Below are 20,582 nucleotides of genomic sequence, written 5' to 3'. Positions count from 1 at the left end.
ACAGTCATTTCTACACCCAATTCAAAACAAAAATAAACAACTGTAATTTTTTTTTCCTGGCCCAGATTTGGTTTGTTACCAGTCAAGCGCTGCTGTGACACCTCCTGGCAGAATTCGGTAGTCGCACACAGGTGTATCGGACCATTGTGACCAGCCATCCAGTATTTTAGGGGATCATTCCGTTTTATATCAGTCCCGCGTCCTGTTTCATACCTTCCCAGGATGCCATTTGTCTTATATTCTGAGGATTTTAGCTTATTTTGGTCGTGATGCCAATTATCATGACACCTGGCCTGGACATATACTTTGTGACCTGAACATGCTGTCGAAGCCATCTCAGGCATATTTAAATGCTTAAAACCTTATAACTCCTTCAAATAATTCAAATCTCAGAGCTAATTTAATCATGTAAAATCTTATATCTTCAGGGGGCTTCACCCCCAAACCTCACAATGGGAGCTTCCCTTTCACCCAGGAAGGGGGCCTTTGGCAGCCCCTTGACCCTAAAACAGAAAATAGAATTAACATTTTTAAACAATTCTAGAATAGAAATAAAGGATTGATTCCAAATGGAATAAAAGATCCTAAAAATAAATCATTACACTAAAAGGCCAACTAGTTTCTTTCAGTTGATGAGACCAAGAATCTCAGTAGTTCGCTCTCTGTAGCATGGGATCGCCTCCTCATCGGAAATTGAAGAAATAGTGGCAATACCTCTGGGCGCTTGATAAGAAAACCAGGGAACCATTGGTAGGTGTGGATGACCCACAAAATATGTAACGGAGAAGAAAGTAAATACCTATCGATGTTTGTTTTTAATGCAGTGAACAACGTTCAAGTATATCACGGTACATCACAGTTGATGAAGGTTGTGGTCATGTTTCATCATTTAAGTGTGTGCTTTCAGAGAAGAAAGCAAATACCTCTTTTCAGGGGGGCAACCACCCCCCACCCCCACTCCCTAGACCCCTCAGACCTTTTTACTTTTTATCCCCTGCCGCGTGGCAGAAGGGGGATATTGTTGTCACCCGGGTCGTCCGTCCGACTGGCTGGGCGTCAACATTTATAGCTGTGAGTGTGATAACTCAAACTGTTCGCCATATAGATTTGAAATTTGGGTCACACGTGTACCACCTGAAAAGGAAGAACCCTATTGATTTTGGGCGTGGCCGGATCCAAGATGGTCGACTGGGGTGGCCATCTTGAAAAATGTTTTTTGTAATAAATGGAAAACCGCTTATCTGATTTCAATTATTTTTCAATGGCGGGGGATTCCCCATCTCTGATGGGTATACTTAGGTCATCTCTATCATCTCAGTAGAGATGACCTAATAACCCCAGTCTCGAAGTCTGTCCGTCTGTACGTACGTCCGTCCGTCCACAATCAAATCGAGTGGAGACAAATAACCAATAATGGAATGGATAGAGGTCGATGAGAAATGCACAACAAAATAACTTTCAAGGTCGTCCAAGGTCGAGGTCAACGTCACGAGGCTGTCAAAGTTGCGAAAATCGTCTTTCAAATCGTATCTCCTCCCTCATTTATCAAGAGAGATCGAATGTTATTAGTGATTCAGATACTATGGACTATTATCGAGAACAACACGAGCCATTTTTTTGAAATTTGCTCTCGTTCCGATTTTATGGCCCTTCAAACTTCGCTCTGATTCCCCGTATGGGCCGTTCATAAAGTACATACAAAAAAGTATGAAATTAAGAACCGGAACTCTCCGAGACAAATATTACATTTGAAGCTTTTGTCAGATTTAACTAAAACAATGGAACAAGTTTATATGCACACTTACTTTCATTTATGATATTAACATTGTCTTGAATGTCAATTTCTATATTCATAAATGACGTGCTGTGATATTAAACGAAAAAGGTAAATTACACCGCTCGGGACTGCATTGTCATGACTTAAACATCGGTTCATAAGGAACTGCTGGCTTTGCAAGCGATTAGCGATGTATGAGGGGATGGGTGGGTGGTTTAAAGGCCACGTACGGGCTGCGTACAGAGGTGGGTGGTTGGTCACTAGCCTGCATACAGAGGGGGGTGGGTGGTTTTGAAACCCGGAAGTAGAGCGTACGTACTTTATGAACAGTCAGATGGGGGACATTAAAATCAGCTCCTGCTGATCGACCAACCGATCATCCATCCATGTCCTTTTTGCACGAGATATATCAAAAACCGTTAAACATTTAGCTTTCCTATTGCAGATATCTATTCCTCATGACATTATCTCAACCTGATGAGGTCACAGCTCTGGTTGGCTGAATTATGTTGCCAAGGCAACCATCTCAGTAACTTGTCTTGTGTACGCTATATTTCAAAGACCGTTCAAGATTTAGCTTTCTCAATACACAGATCTATTCCTCATTCCACCAAAAAGGTGGGAGACTGCGAGATCAGCTCCTTGGTTTTCTTCCACCCTCACTTTTTCACCTTTTTATTAATTTGTTTGCTCCGCAACCGCTTGAGGGATTGATACAAAACTTTCAATATAAAGGAGTGCATACCCATGGGGAATTTTTAAACAGTTCCACGATTGCATGGACAATGGTGGTCAGCGTTCCAAAAGTCTGTTTTCTGTAGGCATTGGTTGCAGGGTGTTTGACGTATCAGGAATAAATGGCCTTGACCTCATTTCGCTCGGCCTCGACCAAATGAAATAGTAAAATCAATCACAGATTCCGCAGTCATTGAAATTCTTTTAATTTCCAACAAAGTTACAAGGGGGAAAAAAAAATAAACAAGATTAAGGGATCCAGTTTTACTTCACCATCAGTTATAATACTATTTCTTACTTTCCAATGTGATCATGAGTATCTATCCACATACACATATGGCCGATTAACTTCTCGTTTAAGTAAGTGCTATGTCAGGTAAACAATCATATATGATATGGCCTCAACTTTGGTTCTAAATAAAATGTACTACGTAAGAAATCGATTATCGTTTTAACAGTCCCTGGCATATAAATGTACATACATACACACGTGGTGAAACCGCACGGATATTGTTCCTTTTAGACATGACCATTAAGTCCCTCAAATGGACGTTACAAATTGGTATTTCAACAGGACATTCTGGAACCACCCACTATCAGTAAAAATTAAAATAAAACGAAAATACAATGTATATGTTACAAGTGCTATGCACAAAATGTTTAGGAAGAAAAAGAGGGTTTCAGTCTAACAGAATTTATTAGAGAATTATGTAAACGTATCAGCATACTCAAATTTCTGCAAGTGTAAAACATCCCACTCAAAATGAACGAGGTGTTCAGAGTACTTGAAACGGACGTGGCACAAACCCGGCTTCGAGCGTTTCTCACGAATAAATGCACTTTAATAAGAGATTACGACAAAAAAACACCGAAATTGTACTTACATGCTGACCTGCCTGGAGAGGCATTGGCTTGTTTAATACAGCGAGTTACTTGCCTGGTGGAAAATGCTGGTCACATTGCAGGTTCTGCTGCATTCAGTTCACTCTGGAGGAGCTCTTATAACTCGAGCGCGAGGATTACAAAACAGGCACATTCAACAAGACCATCAGCCACCTCCGAGTTGATGATCGCTTCGTGGGAAAAAAAACAACAAACCTATTATTTATATGGTATTTCAAACTCGGTTTGTGGAGCACCGAGACTCGCTTACACGTGGCACACCCTCATCGGTCACAATTGGATGCACAAAAGCGTGTGGAATAAAAACGAACTCCATGTTGGTAAACATAACAGTTTGGTCCAGGAAGAGCAGGCGAGCAGAAGTTCGCACGATGTTTGAGAGGAGTGCGACGTAGTGGCTTTGGCTTGTCTTTATAACTCTGGGCCTTTATCTACAGATTTGACTGGCGGAAGTCCCCTCTGCCTGAAATGCTGCATGACTTGCATTGGGAGTTCAGCCAGGACGCTTTTGGCCAGAGCTTGCTTTGGTAGCTGCAAATAAAAGGAAAACAATTCACTGCAGGGGTCATCACCATGTCCCCATACCAGCTTCATTGGGTTTACATGGACTTTAAGGGTGGATGAAGTAAAAGATTGTAACAAGCTTATCAAGACCTCATAAATACAACCCGTCGCTTCACTGATGGGAATATTAAGATGGATGGATGGGTAGGGGGGGAGAGAGGAAAGGGAAGAAGGAATGAGGATGGGGGAGAGGGTGGGGTTGTGTGAAGGGGTATGGTGTGTTCTGGACATGCGTTTAATAGGTAATAGGAGGACTTGAGGGAAAGTTGGGGAGGGGGGGGGGAGGAATGGTCCCCTCATGCCGGCATTAGTGCAGGATTGAACTAAATTGGGTATGTTAAAACAGCACATTCAAACGGGTCATACTAAATAACACCCGGACGCCGCCCAGAGATGTCCGTGAGGGGTGGAGGGGCATTGGGAGGAGGTAAGCATGAGGGAAGGGGAAGGGAAGGAAGGGCATTTTCCTTCAATCATCGAAAAAGCCGTGCCAGTGTTCGTGCCTTTATTTAATTTCCACACATACAATAAGCTCTGGAATCTGTTAATGCGAGACAAATTGCGGAATTGATCAGAGCAACATTTCCGACTGCTTATAAAAACAAACAAAAAACAAAACAAAAAAACTTTCATTTGTCCAATTCGCATATTCTTTGACACCCCTTCCGCTACTCAACCGCTGGAGAGTTGGAGGGTGTTTGGGAGGAGAGGGAGGAAAAGCAGCGAGGGGGGAGGGGAAGGGGAGGCATCACGAGGGGAGGGTAAGGCAGCATAGCAGGCCATTACCAGGGCGATAAAACGCGCCCAAACAGCACCGTTTTCTTTTTAACCGCCGTGTTCTGTATAAAACCGGATGGAAAATCTCTTCTTCCCTCATAACAAGGTGTCTCATTCACTCCCATTTCTCATATCGATTAGATTCAGAAAACGCTGATTATACACCACCTTTCAAAGGATCACAAAGCAGGTCGCTCTACTTGCAAAACAGGTGAGAAAAGCGGACGAATAAGCAGCTGATATTTCAATAATTTCTTCGCACGATTTTTAAAAGGTGAAAGTGGAATTTTATTTATTTTAATAGCAATTACGCAAAGATTGGTATTCCCATCTGCGAAGTGATGGGTCTTACTTCTGGTGGCTTTGAAATGACTAACCAAGCAGCTTGGTGAGCACTCGCCAAGTGGCTTAAGCACTCCAACACAACGGTTTATAAGGAACGGCTGGCTTGGCAAGCGATTACCAATCGCCGATCGGTTATATAAACCTCATGCACCCGAAGATGCCCAAGCAATGTCCGCATCGGACAAATGAACACTGTTTTTTTTTTTTAGCAGTCAGAACTGCTAAATTATAAGCATTGCAATGTATCCTGCAATTCGTAGGTTTGATGATCAGGAAGGCATTCGATGATAATAGTGAGGAAAGTGAAAAAAAAACTATCGTTAAGAAATCGTTGCAGCCTGTTCAAAGCCAAGGCATTGTTGAGCAGGCCAAAAAAAAATGGTGGCTTCAGACTGTCAGCTCGCAAGAGAGCTAACCAAGATGGCGTGACGCCATCTTGATAGGGCTTATTTTGGTTTTTCGTGATGAGGACCCTCTAAATTATCTTCAAAAGGGGTGTTACAAATTAACCCAAATGCCCAGTTTGCATTCACGCACCACCTTGGAGTTCCCCAAGCATGCATGCAAAGTTTGGGGCCGCTAGGTTTCATGGTTTTGGAGTTATGGAGGAGACGGACGGACTGACAAATGGACACGCACTAACATTTTTTATCATACATAAAAGTCTGCTTGTACTTGTTGAGTGACTCACGCCAAGGAACTGTCGGAAAGGAACGAACTGGACAATGTCTCGAACAGCTGGCTCTCCTGTGGGTGCCGTCAGTGTCTAAAAGACAACGGAAATCAAGTAATTACCTTTGCCTGCATCACCGTATCAAACACAACAAGCATTAAAACCTTCGTTAATATGATATGCCTCTCAAATACGTGTAATCTGACCTTACGACATAATTTTCATTCAAACACCGAAAAGATACTTTTTACAAAAACAAACCATGACATTCATCACATCCTGCTTCTGAACGATCAAGGAGCCTCAATAATTATCGGTATTTGGATGTTTTTGCAAAAAATCTGGAGGCAAATATTAATCAGTGTTAAAACTCTCATGCAAACGAAAATGGTTAACATGCTGGCTTGTCATTAAAATGCATGAGCTGCACAGACCGATCGTTCATCGGCCTTGAGATAGCGATCATCATTGCATTCGGAATCCTTTGGCTGATCGGTTTTTTTTTGCGGGTGTATTCGCAGTTCTTCCCTGGATTTTTGATTTTCCCTTATGAATCACGAACCACCAGAAACCTAATCCCCCTTTTTCCCTTTGAAACAATGCCTCGACATTTGCGGCAGTTTCCAGGAACATATCCCCTGCAAATAGCGGGGTCCGACAAGTACTAGCAGGGCACCCGTCTCCAATGAATTTGTAGACGTCCCACCTCAAATGAGCAATTTTTTGGAGTGGGCATTGGTAGAAACAGGAATGCAACGTGAAGTGATGATGCAGACTGTGACACGTGGTATAGGTTTACCTTATAGACAATGGCGGTCCAGTAAGAAGAAGAACTATCGTCAGTGATTTAAAATACTGTATATATCAACCAAAGAAGCACACCGACCCTGTGACATGACGCTGATGTCGTGCACATAAATTATGCCACCACATCATCTTCAAAGTAAGAGGTGTCTGAATGGTACTCTTGCCTTTGTAAACTGAGATGTAAAGCCTATGGTTACGAATAGATGAAAGCAGACACGTCGATCTACATTTCGGCCTTGATGTGGGCTCATCAATCAGGACAACATAGTGGTGATCGTTTATTCATACATGAAAAAAAATGTATGTACATAACGTCAGCATCACGTCATGAGGTCTGTGTGCTTCTTTGGTTGATTTTAATATTTCTGGCTGCAAACCTCCTGACTGGTGATCAGTAGGGCAGAGACAATGTGCTCACATAGCAGGCGACACTTGTTGCTGGCAGGTGGTGCAGCAAGCGCTGTGATGGGACTCTATTTATGCCCTGCTGCCTCATCAAGTTCGGGGGTTCGATTCCGTTTATTGGCGAACCAAATATGGTCACAAATAAACGATCACCGGTATGTTGTCTTGATGTGCCCACAACAAAGGCAAAATCTAAATTGACATCTCTGCTTTCGTCTATTCATAACCATAGGCTTTAAATCTCAGTTTGCAAAGGCATGAGTGCCACACAGACGCCTCTTAGTTTGGAAGTGATGTGGTGGCATAATTTATGTACACTCGTACATTACTCGTCCCATATACACAATAATATATGTGGAGTGTGACGAGCACTCCCCTGATCTCCAATGGACATAAAGTCCTCCATCAAAGCGGCACCTCCAATCCAGAGGCCTTGGCCCGGCAACTCTGTTAAACAGATATGAGCTGATGCTGTCTGGTCCAGTTGCAGAATTGGAGTCGAAGGTTGAAAGAACCTTCGCCACCTTCTCAGGTGCAAAAGACACAGAGCCCAGGAAGAGTTGGGTATGACAGGAAAGGATGGGTACAGAGAATGAGGGGTTGGGGACACAACATTTGGAAGCAAGCACAGAATTGAGGCATTCAGCCTTCTCATGAGTGGAGCTCTAACCTTTATGCCACTGAGTGTGGTCAAGTGAAAGAGTTTCACAAGTGATTGTTATTTTAGGTATAATCTTATTTCGCATCCTGACGAAAAAGAAACTAGTTGGGCTAAACTTAAAAAAAAAAAAATGGTGGTTTTAAAACAAAAAAGAAACATTGCACGGAATCCTGTATTTCAAATGCAAAAGATATTTCTCGAGATTATCACTTTCCCCTTAAACTGAAGCTTATTCACATTAATTTGAGTCAAATCAATTACAAATAGTGTTATCTACAGCTCAACGTTGTAGTGTTCCAGCGTAGGCACGTGAAAGGATATTCGCTTTATCTCATCCGTCTCGATGTTTACTACGGCTAATCTCACTGGCACCGTTCCTAACCCGACTTGGTTTATCGTGCTCGTTAAACACTACTAAAATGGCAACAGATGGTGATTTGACTTAAGCTTTGCCTGCAAACACCTTCATTGTTCATGATGTTGAAACTACAGGATAGATAGATAGATAAATAAATACATAAAAAGGTTCCCATTCACTGCTCTCTCAATTCCCTCCTCACCGTATTATCCGAGTCCAAGAACTCCATGGCTTCGAAGTCTGCACCCCCAACACCCACAATAATGATGGACATGGGGAGACGGGAGGCATTCACCACAGCACGACGTGTTTGATCCATGTCACTGATCACACCGTCAGTAATAATGAGCAGCACAAAATAATCCTGCACCCAAGGATTTCAAAAAAAAAAAAAACTTTTTTGAAAATTGTTTATTCGACAAACTGGTGTTCTCTTTAATGTGTCCCACGAACCTTCCATTCATTGGTTACATCATATGTTGATGTCTCTCCTTCAATCTCGTGCTGTTACGGCTTTCAGAGGCCTTGAGATTTTGACTCGATAATATTGTTCCATCACTAACATTTTAAAAGTTTCTTCGAAAGTCCAAAGACTGTCTTTCATAAATAATGAAAAGCTGGCAGACAACAAATCTTATTTTAACTAACACCCAAACAACTAACTGACTGACTGACCGAGGCCTGCTTCTTCTGAATGGCCGCAGCAGCAAAACTCGCCACGTGGTTGATGATGGGAGCAAAATTGGTTGGCCCATAAAGTCGCACGCTCTGTATGCAGTACTGATAGGCTTGCACTATGCCCTCGATTCCTGTGAAGGGAGGAGGGTTGAATACAGTGAAATGTAGGTGTCAAACACGGCTGCCTCCACAGAAATTACGGGGAGAGCCACCAAGTTACATTTGTTAAGCAACAGTGCACAAATTCACAAAAGTATACTGAGTTAGATTCCTTACAGTTTTTCTCAAAGGATTGATTCTGCATTTGATGAGTCTATAATTACCACAATTATTGCCACCTTCGTGTAGGGTTGGCAAGGGAAAGTTTTTGGCCCAAATATTTCAGGAACCGGCTGCCCAAGCCTAACGTTCAACGAAGTAGGTTTGAGCAGGAATTTGTAATTTGTTCAATGTGTCGGCGATTAGCTCACCAACTCTTCACGAAGGATAACGAGATTTTTAACCTTTAACGAGACACCCAGTTTAACGTCCATCCGAGGGACGGCACACACATTGATGGATCACCCTGCCTATGAAACACTGGGATGACAGTTTATAAGCTGGATCGGCATTGAAACCCAGGCAAGACAGCTTAGAGGTGTGCGTGAGTGAGTGAGTGTGCGAACCTCTAGGCTATGCCGGCAGAGGAGAATGTGAAAAATGAAATAATGATCCTCGAGTAATTCTGCTTTGTTGAAATTTCAGTTAAATTTCCCTTTAAGATGATAACACGGCAGTCGGGTGAATATACTGATTCTGGCTCACTTTTCCCCATGTAAATGAATGGGGGATTTTCAGCGATTCATTTTTTTTTCTCTAAAAATAAACCCCCTTTTTATCCCAAGGTATATTTATTTGTCTCCCCTTTTAACCTTGGGACACTTTTTTAAATTAAATAAACATGTGTGTGGGGAGTGGGATGAGGGGGGTGGGGTTTGTGTGGGCAGGGGTTTGTGTGGGCAGGGGTTGGGACGTGGGGACGTTGGGACGTTGGGAGGGGTTTATGTGGATGAGGTTTGATGTGGATAGGTGAATAGAATGGTGGATGCGTGAATGTGCAGGTGGAGCTTGTCTGGATGGGTGGACAATTTTTTTTAAATAACCAATGCATATTGTTTAGCTCACTCATTGAACCTATAAAGATTTGTTCATTCTCAAATTCCTTCAAAAGTTTAATTTTCTTTGCACAATAATCCCCATCTAAAATATTTAAAAATAAAACATTTGAATCTTTATATTTTTTAAGATACCCCTTTTCCTTATTAAACTTTCTCTTATCATCTATTGTTTCTGATTCGCAATTTAAACAGAAAGAAGAATATTTATAAATAAATAGGGCTTATCTATCACAAAACTTGCAGAGAGTTAGTTTATTCTCCATATTTAAGTGTTAAATTTTTAGTTGAAATAGTTTTGTTTAACACTAAATAAAGATGTTTTCAGACACATTGCAACAATTCCAAGAGATTTCAAGTGAAAAGACGGAATATGTAAAAGAAGTCAAACTAAGAAAAGGAAAACATTCTAACTTTTGGATAGATGTTATTTCTAATTATTCATCTGATATTGAGTTTGAAGGAACAGCATATGTTTTTAAAACTAGTGTGAAAGTTGTTTTTTCTCAAGTATCACCACTTGCTATTGAGATTATTGAAAAACTTAATCTAGAGTCTGATTCAAAGATTGATAACACTCTTGATCAGAATGGTGTATTTTTTAAATAATTTTCAGACTGATAAGGATATTCATAAGAAGTCTGTAAGAGGAATAATGAGATTTAGGTCAATTATAAATAGGGATGATTATTATAAAATAAGCTTTAATTAAATCGAAATTGAGGAAGTTAAACGTAAATTGATTAATATTATGGGTGAATTAAGCATTTAGTTTTAAGGAAAAAAAATACTAATAAATGGACTCTTAAAATGTCTATCAAACAACTTGAAGCTGAACGAGAAAATGTTCCAGATAAACCAAATCTAGATAAGTTTGAAAGTGATTTTGAAACAATCTTTTATCTTGAAATAATAACTGAAAATATAAACTATGGTAATGAGTATACTAGTTTTAGAGAGTCGATTGTTAAAATAATGATGTCGTTTATAGAGGCCTTTTTAAAGCCAAAATCTAGTGAAAAAATAAAGGAATCATTACCAATTTTAAAGAAATGTTTTGCTCTCATGAAGCATCCTTCAGCTTAAAGAGAGCGTAAATTGCTTAATAATTGTTGTTTTTTATGGGAAAAAACATTTAGTTTAAGTATAAAATTATAGTTAAATTATTGGTTAATAAATGGATTCTAAAATTCATACACCAGTCAAGAGAAAACAACTAAGACATTGTAAAATCTGTAATAAAACATTTAGTAGTATTTTTAATCTGAAGAAGCATATGCTACGAGGACATGATAGAAAATGTACTATCTGTGATATGGTGTTTAATAGTGTTGGGTTTGTTGGAACAGGGGTTTGTTGGGACAGGGGTTTGTGTGGGTGGAGTCAAAAAAAATTTCAATTTAACTTTGTCTTTTGTAATTCTTGTGAATAAAATGAACCTAAAATCTCTTCCCCTTCTAAATCATATATCTTATAAGTCCAAGGAACGGTATCTATAACATAAACAATTTTAAAAAGTTCGTTCGTCCATTGTTTAATATAACCTTTTTCAAAATGAGATTTCCACCTATATATTCTTACGATATCACCAAATTTGAACTTAGGTTTTCTGACATTAATCTCTTTCATATTTTAATTTTGTAAATGTTTCTGATGGTTTCATATTCTTTGACGTGTGAATAGTTTCATTATACTTATCCACAATATCCTGAATAAAAGATGACCATTGTTGTGAACTGAGTTGTGTGAATTTTTTATTTAGTCTTTCTTTTAAGGTACGATTAAAACGTTCCACAACAACGGCCTTTCCTTCATTAAAGGTACTGTATAATGTAATACTGTTATTTTTTAGAAAATTCATAAATGTCTTATTAGAAAACTCTCTACCCTCATCAGTCCACAATTTTTTAGGTTTTCTCTTACTTTTATTAAATATCTGTTGAAAGGCTAACATAAGAGTATTACCTGTTTTGTTTTTTAAAGGGACAACCCATGCGTATCTACTCCTCAAATCAATAACGGTTAAAGCAGACTTGAACCCCTTATCATTATTGAGTTCAATAAAATCAGCAGACCAGATATAATCAACTTCCTTGGAATAAACCTTCCTTCTACGAAACTTTGTGAATATTGGTTTATGTAATTCATCAGCAATTGCTCTTCAATCTTAATGACATCATTAGAGTCTATAAGTTTTTTTGAATTTCCAAGTCCAAGTTTCAATTTAGCACTGATCATCTTCTTCACGATAAACCTATCAACCTTTTCTCTCAAGGTTGGATTTTGTATCAGAGACAAATTAGACAACATTTCTCTATCGGCTTCATGCTTTTCTTCCAAAGTTGTGGTATTCCCATAATCAATATCGTGCCTCATGCACACTTCATCAATCCTATTGATGGGCTTACTCCATGATTTAGGATTGTCTGCCTCATCTAATCCTTTATCCAAGTTTGTGCCTGGACCACAGAAAGAATACCCTGGGAGATGTAATTCCCCTGGTATTCCAGTAATTGTAAATTTACTTCCTGATAAAAACTTTTGTATATCTCCTCCGAGTTTGTGTTTGGAGATAAATTGATTTTTTTTTTGAACCACACACCGAACATATACCTTTTTGTATAAGCCTGTTATTTTTACTTTTAAAATATGAAATATTTTTAGTATCAGTTTTCTTTTTACATTTAAGACAATAACTCATTTATTTATGAGAAAAATTCCTACAGAGAGCGAAAACCTTTTTCGTTTCCAACATGCACATTTGAATCTTAATTTTTAAAACATAAAGAATCCTTAGAAACGTCTTTACTCTCTCCTTCATTTATTTAAGAAAAAAAATGAAAAACTTGAATTAAAATCAATATCTTGCCGATGACAATAGTCTTATCGAAAGTATTGCAATTAGACTTGTCAATTCTTTGTTTTCCTCCTCGGTGGGTTGAGTTATTTTCTGTAATACCCCTAATCTTTTTTTCATCTCACTGGTTTCCATATTTTCATATTTATTCAGTCTCGCTCTTTCCTCCCTCTCCTCCCTTTCCTCCTTCTCTCTCTCCTTCTCTTTCTTCTAACTCCTTCCTCGTCCCTTACTATCCTTGAATCACTTACACCCCATAGAATATCATACATATATTCATCAGGATTTATTGTTATTCCTGTATCCAAAATATTTTTTTTTACAACAGGAAACCAATAAAATTTATTTTGAATTTCTAAAAGAGCCTTACGTTTTCTTGACTTTATAATTTTTTCATTATTTAACATTCGAATTAAATCCAAAGTTGTTGGTGTATCAACATCAGCATAATATAATGCCAATCTTTTATTAAAAAATACCTCATTCTTATGTTGTAGAACATATTTATTAAAAAACCGAATACCCTTTTCTTGAAGGTATGCTTGGACACAGAAATGATAATTTTCTTGAAGCCTTCTTGCCGTCATTTATGTATTAGAAATATATGTTAGAATAATATTATGACACGAAAATCCTCCCCATCTTCCCATAGTTAAATCATTTTGTATTTCCCTACTTATTATATACTAGCTGAAGTACCCGATAATACCTGGGAAATTTGCCCTATTTTCCTCACGCTAGTTAGACTGAGGCATTAGTTGTATGGAGACAATTAGGAAGGCTTCTTTTATTCCTCAGATTTATGGAAGGAAGGCTTTATGCTGCCGTAATCCTCAGAAAGGTCATAGTTGAAGGCGGCCTTGAGCCACTCAGTGTTTCTAGCAGCAGTGGCAACTGTCCTTGATGTCCTGCCAAAACCCGGACCGAGAAAGCTGGAACGTGAGTTTTGTGCTTCTCTCGCCCGTCAGTGTGACGCTCTATTTGCAGTTAGGCAATGCTCTCTCTCTGCAGCTGACTCCGCTTGCCTGGCTCGTTCATGAGCAGATCTATCAGCAGTAAGACGACTCTCTCCCTCTCTATCTCTATCTCTCTCTCTCTCTCCCTCTCTCTCTCTCTGCAGCTGACTCCGCTTGCCTGGCTCTTTCATGAGCAGATCTATCAGCAGTTAGCTGTTGCCGTGCGCGTGCAGTTTGAGAATTCAAATAACAGGAGGAGAATGTATGTTTAAAAAGTCAATGAATACGAACATTTTGTATTTCAAAAAACCCTAGCGTTTTTAACCATGAAGCCTTTTGTTACAATTAATACGCCGGCACACTATTCGAAAGCCTTTTTTTTAATGGAAATTTTTATATATATACTGTATATGTATATTTCATTTTTATGGAAAGCCACTCAGCGCATCCTGGAGCTGAATGTTATGTCTATATGTGTGTAAAGTTTCATCAAGATTGGTTCACTGGTCTCGGAGCTTATTGGTTACAAACAGACAGACAGACAGAAGGACTGCCATTTATATAGTAGATAATCCTGTTTTTTCTGTTTTCATGATATAAACTAGGGCAAAACCATTATTATATTTACCCTTATTAAAATTCTTTTATTTGTTGTTTACTAATCATGGCTCCACAAAACTCATTCTCTATACCAAGTGGATAATATTCTTCCTTATGAGACTGATTTAATTGTTCCAGGTCTTTTAGGTCAATTTTAAATGACCAATTATACCCTAAATCATTCACATCATACCCCCATTGTTCTATTCTCATACAAACGATATACCCTTCTTTATAAAAATTTATTTTAATTCGAACTGTGAATTCTGTATGACCTGGAGATAAAATCAACACTTCTGTATCTTTGGAATACACGGCCGTTTTATTTAAGGATATATATTGTGATAAATCACTTAATCTCACAAAGTCATTCATGTCAGTCGGGGTTGGATAATTTTTTAATTTATAAGCATTTTTCATATTAATATTTTTGGTTATATTATATTTATGTCGTTCAGCCTGTGCCTTTGTGTAATAATTTGATAAATCAATATCCAGTTCTTGGGATACACCAAAGATAGAACCATCTTTACCAACATAAGTCATTTATATTAGACGAAAAATAATGTCAAAAAAAAATTATTTTTGTTGAGTTGAAATAACACATAGAGACATAATTGACCACAACACTTGGAATTTAATTCTTGAACTTGAAATGTTTGATAAACACCATTCTGTAAGAATTTTATGACTTCAACAGGTGGTGGAAGACCAAAACTATCAAAATAATATTTGGCTTGACTATTAAAAATACAAATCCAATGAGAACCGTTCCCATTATTATCTTCTAAGTTCATAATAATATTCTTTGTACGTTTAGGCATGTTTGTTAATTCAACTCTCATACAAATAACCACATTATGAATTTTTAATTTCTTACAATATTTGACGAGTTGTAAATTTGATGTTGTATTCTTTCCAAATTCTTTAAACCACTCATCAATGCTCATTTATTTATTAGAAAGATATAATCCATTACCTCTTTTAGTTAATTTTACACCTGATTGTGCGATAGAAGAAAGCATATCTCCAACTAACAATCTCGCTTTATCAGGCAAACCTTCAAGTTTTTCAGCAAAATCTACAATTACACCACTTCCACTAATTTGTTTCTCCAACTCTTTGTTATGTCTTTCCAATTCTTTTTGAGCCCGGAGTTGAGCCTTCCTTTCGTTGGCAGTTTTCACCGCTGTTGAAATACCACCCGTCAATGCTCCAACCGCACTTAAACCAGCAAATAAAGGAATTAGAAATGGGAGAAATCCTCCACTCGTCTCTCTTATTGAATATTTTTTCAACATTGGTTTTGTCATTTTAATTTTAAGTGAGCCAGTATCGTTCAAGATTTTAACCTGTTCTCTTGTGATCAAAACATCAATTCTTACTGCTCCTTTTCTCTGAATTGTATTAACGTTAATCGTACAAGGCTTTTGATTTTGAACAAAAGATGATAGTTTATGAAGATTGATTTGATTAACATATACCCCAGTTGGTACTTTCCCACTCATTCATTTAACAAAAAATTATGTGAGACTAATCATAACACCATTATCTGTATTAATCTGTAATTCTGTTTCTTCCAAAAGCAAACAATATGCATCAAATTCTTCACTCTCTCCTCTTTCAATGTATAGGGAAGTATCCACTCGATGAGACTTTATAGTTTCCTTTTGAGCACTCAGGTCAAACGCAAAGATTGGATACAAACTTTTAAATGCTGCCATATCCAAAATAGGTTCTTTATTTCCATAACTTTCACACACCTTTTGGTAAGACTTGTATGCTTCAGCAAAATCATTTTTTTCCCAATTAATTTCCAATCTATCTCGTGGATAAAATGTTCCATCCAGAGAAACACGAAGTTGTTTCACCTCAGCATTATCACTCAATGCATTATTCTTATCAGTAGCAGTATCGCCATCTGGTTTTTTTTAATGATCCACAGATATCGTGGCTTTCCTTCCAGAACACCCAAATTCCACGTGTAAGTAGTTTGGTTTAGTTTAACGTGTTGACATCTTCTTTTGAGGTATGATACACTGAGTGGTTTCTTTGAGTTAAGTCTTCTATTCAACATCTCTTCTGTTTTAAGATTAGGAGTATATTCACTAATATACTAACTCATTTCATCAATTACAAATTTATTATGATCACCAAAAGCACGAGCAACACCAAAAGATAATCTATTTTCATGATCATTCCTTTGGAGTTGAAATCTAATTTTAAGACCATACAGAACTTTATCATGATCACAAAATCCAAATATACCTTTAAGAGGAACTACCACAGTAAAACTATTAACTGCTTTTGTATCATCAGTGTACGTTCCTTTCCTTTGAGTATATCCAGGGTCTGTGGTTGTTCCCGTTGACATATCAGGAATAAAACCTTTGACAGCCCCCTTTCCCATTCTATCACTGAATGTATATAGTGTAAATTTCATCATTTCAGATGCAGCAGAGACATAATCAACCGCTTCAACTTCTTGTGTTCCAATGTATAAACGAACACTACCAAACATTTTCCAGAAGAAATCATTTACAAGTGTGGTGTTTGTATTATTCCCAGCCGAAGTGAATGCAAATTTACACAACAAGAAACTTTCGGATAGATTCAAATAGGTTTGTTGATTATTTATTTCAAAACTTTTTGTACCATTTGCATTCCAGTCTGTTCCAGTAATTGCATTTACCTTGAAGTAATCCTATTTTTTAGTGGAGTTTGAGATGATAACAGTATCATCCAAATCATAGATACTATCAATTGCTTCCATACTTGTATTTATTTAGGAAAAAAGATGTTAAAACTTTTGAAACCCGAACCCAAGTATTTTAATTATTTTCTGTCGTTCTTGGGGGGACAACTGAGTTTTGCCTTTCTTAATTTCTTTAATTGCTTGTAATTTATGAGATTCCTTTTGGGCATCTTTTCTGCTCTTGACAGCACCTGCTACATTTTCCACAGCAGAAGCAGTTGAACCAATTAGGTCTTTATGTTTAAGAATAGTTGAACCAATACCCATTAGAGTATCAACTATCCCATCTCCTCTAAATTGATGTCTGACACCCCTTTGTCTCGAAGGTTTACAGTATCCTCTACCAAGATACATACCTTCACCCTTGTAGTATGGGGAAAGGAACATCCCATCCCCTGTAATTATTTTATATTTTCCCAACTCGTGTTTCCTCACAATAACCATCGTATTTATTTATTGGAAAACTTCACGTTTGTGAATTCTGATGGAGATAACTTCTCCATTAAAATAAATCATACGATTATCTTGGTCGGTTAACCTAAAATTTACTCTGAGTATGTTTTTTTCCTGACACAGGGAGATAAACCAAATTTTAGGGTCCCATATTGAATTTATAACCAATTGGGGTTGAGTATGCGCTGAATGAAAATATTGTATTTGTTTTTATTCCATCATTAAAAGCACCATCAATCAAATGACAGTGAATTAATACTGAATTTATTCCTGAGGATATTTAAATGACATTCTCACTGTATAACATCCCATTAGTTTCAATCTTTTTTGAGGAGAAACCCAATAACTCTCTAAATGAATTATCTGTTGTGAAATCAACCTTGTAGTTATATTTTAAGTTTAATCGTTGATTTTGAAGTATGTTTTTGAATGTCTATAACAATATTTTTTGGTTCATCACCCTGTTCTTTCATAAGACGAGAAATTTCGGAAGATATTTGAGAAATCTCATATGCTCCGGGTGAGACTGTTATCGTTTTGTTTCCACTTCCCGGGATTATAACGAAATTTGTCATTTTCATCAGTTATATTAAATAAGGTATTAAAAGTTTCCATGGACAATAAAGATGCCTCATATTCTTTTATTGGGTCAAGTTGTAGTGGGTATGGGAATGAAGACGTGTGGTCGCTTGTTGTGAAATTAAACCTCAGGATTGTGCTTCTCATCTTATTTAATACGAGATAAAATGTCTTTATATTGAGATTTATTAATTATTTCATGTTCATCAACTGGTCTAAAATGGCTGATGCTTCATTAAAACAATTGTTATTTCCAGCCTTCTTACTACCAAACAACAATAACAATCTATTAACTAATTGCGATGGGTCATTTGGAAGAAAACTAACACCTGAACCAAGGATACTTAAAGCCTGAATAATGGGTTTCTCCTTCTCATTTTTCCTACTTTTACTAGAAATACTAACCCTATAATTAAGAGTGTTCAGCAGATCAATATATACTCTATCATCATTATTTTTCATATCCAATGGTTTATCAATATACTTTGATTCATCCCTCACAGTTGAACCTTGTCTTCCATCTTTTGTGAGAAGAAACATTAATCTCAGAGTTAGTTAAACAGGGGGTTGAGCAGAACCCAAGAACTTTAATTCATCATTAAATATCAACACCTTTTCTTGAACAAGACGAAATATTGCTGGTTGCTCTGGTGGAATGAGCCCTGCTTTGGTTTTTGAATCCGCTGAATATTCATTGTTTTGAAGAGCATTCACAATATAAGCAGGGGGGCGATTCATCTCTTCCAGTTGTTGAAATAATTCTTCATCATCATATTCTAATTCCCCAAAATGCTCTAATTCTTCCTCCATCATTTGATCAAAATCTTTTAACATTTGAAGTTTTTTTAGAAGAATATTCTACTGTGGGAACTGTGGAAACATCTTTAATTTTTTCTTGGGAAGTTTTAAAAAGTGGTTTAAAAAATGTCTCTTGTTTTCTTTTAAATGCTTCTTCGCCCGTTAGTTTCTGTCTGCGTTTCTTCTTTATGTCTTCCTGTTGTTTTACAACCTTTGAAACCAACTCTTGATGTTCCTGAAATCTTCTTGCTCTTTCTTTCGTATCCATTTATTTATTGGAAAATATCATTTAATGAATTGTAAAGATCAACAGGGAAATTTTCCTTTTCTTCATCATCCATGTCGATGTGTTCAAATAAATCCTTTTCTTTAAATATTTCCTCAAATTCTTTATTTACTGTAATACGAGTTGTAATTTCTTCTTCACTAATACTTGCATCTCTGCTTTTCATACGTTTGCGTTGAGTTTCTTCATCAACATCAAAACCGAATGATAAAATCTTCACTCCGCTCAGATGTTTAATAATTTGTCTCGTTCCTTCTGGATTAGTTTCTAATATCCCAAGACCACCAGATTTTAGTTTCCTTAACTCACTCCTACAATGTGAATATTTTGTTGAACCAAAAGAAACCTCCTCAAATATTTCACCTTCATTCCTCAATCCCATATGTTTCTCCACTGAAATATTGTGATAATCTTCACCTTTTACTTCTCCAGGTCTTATTACTGTCGTTGTTGTTGATACAATGTGTATCATGGGGTGGTTTTTCAGTAAACTTGCAATATTCTCATTTGTACTATACAAGAACCTTGATTTCTGAAAGTTTTTTTCCAGAAGCAGATTTACCCACAAGATATATAATAATATTTCTCATTTATATATGTAATTGTTTGTAAAACAAAAATATATCCCTTAATATCCCATCTTATTTCACAACAATATATTTATATTTTTCAGTCGTGTGCTTCATGTAATCCCCAAATTCCTTTTTACTACATAATGTTGAACAATTATCTCTCCAAAAGTTATTTATATCTATTGAATGTAACTTGAGTAAAATAAAAGTATTAGCATTGTTTCTGATTCTGAGGTTCGGAGACCGGATTGAGGCGAGATAATGGTGGGTGGTTACACCTACGATTGGTCTGGTAGCTCTGATGGTTACCATCCCCAAGGAGTTGCTGTAGCTGTGTCCAATAAGCTGACCCCAATGATAATTGAGGTAACACCGGTCAACGAGCGTATTATGAGATTAAGGATTCGTCACTCCTTAGGTGTCATTTCCCTGGTCTCTGTTTATGCTCCGACTGAGGCGAGTGATCTCACCGTGAAGGATGCATTCTACGCCACGCTCAAGTCTGTGATTGATCAGTGCCCCAGACGAGATACACTTCCAGTCTTGGGGGATTTCAATGCATCGACTGGAACTGATAGGGATGGCTATGAGATGTGTGTTGGTCCCCATGGGTCAGGAACTATGAACCAGAATAGCACCAAGTTCCTTGACTTTGCAATAAGTCATGGACTTAGGGTGGCTGGTTCATTGTTTCAGTGCCCACAAGCTCATTGCTGGAATTGGTATTCCAACGCTGGCGGTGTGGCAAAGGAGATTGACCATGTCCTCATTGATGGTCGTTGGAGGATGATCCAGAACTGCAGGGTCTACCGGAGTGCTCAGTTCCTCAATACTGACCACAGGCTTGTTGTAGCAACTCTAAAGCTGCACCTTAAATCCTGGAGAATGG

The 20,582-nt window shown here is 37.6% G+C and overlaps 1 protein-coding gene across 2 annotated transcripts in view; it reads right to left on the bottom strand.

The window, feature by feature from the left end:
* Positions 1-2,701: 2,701 nt before the first annotated feature.
* Positions 2,702-20,582, bottom strand: part of LOC147023335 (copine-2-like) — a 76,714-nt gene continuing 58,833 nt past the window's right edge. For both annotated transcript variants that reach the window (XM_085888612.1, XM_085888614.1), the window contains exons 14-17: positions 8,681-8,814; positions 8,208-8,369; positions 5,793-5,867; positions 2,702-3,946 (exon numbers count right to left, since the gene is read on the bottom strand). In XM_085888612.1, coding sequence (XP_085744738.1) covers positions 3,827-3,946; positions 5,793-5,867; positions 8,208-8,369; positions 8,681-8,814 — 491 coding nt within the window. In that variant the 3' untranslated portion in view covers positions 2,702-3,826. The remainder of the gene's footprint in view (positions 3,947-5,792; positions 5,868-8,207; positions 8,370-8,680; positions 8,815-20,582) is intronic.

Source organism: Eptatretus burgeri, chromosome 7 (assembly GCF_056783735.1).
Source record: "Eptatretus burgeri isolate ZD-2024b chromosome 7, Ebu_testis_v1, whole genome shotgun sequence".
NCBI classification, from domain to species: domain Eukaryota; kingdom Metazoa; phylum Chordata; class Myxini; order Myxiniformes; family Myxinidae; genus Eptatretus; species Eptatretus burgeri.
Note: the sequence above shows the minus strand (reverse complement) of the source record. Positions and strands in the feature narration are given on the sequence as shown.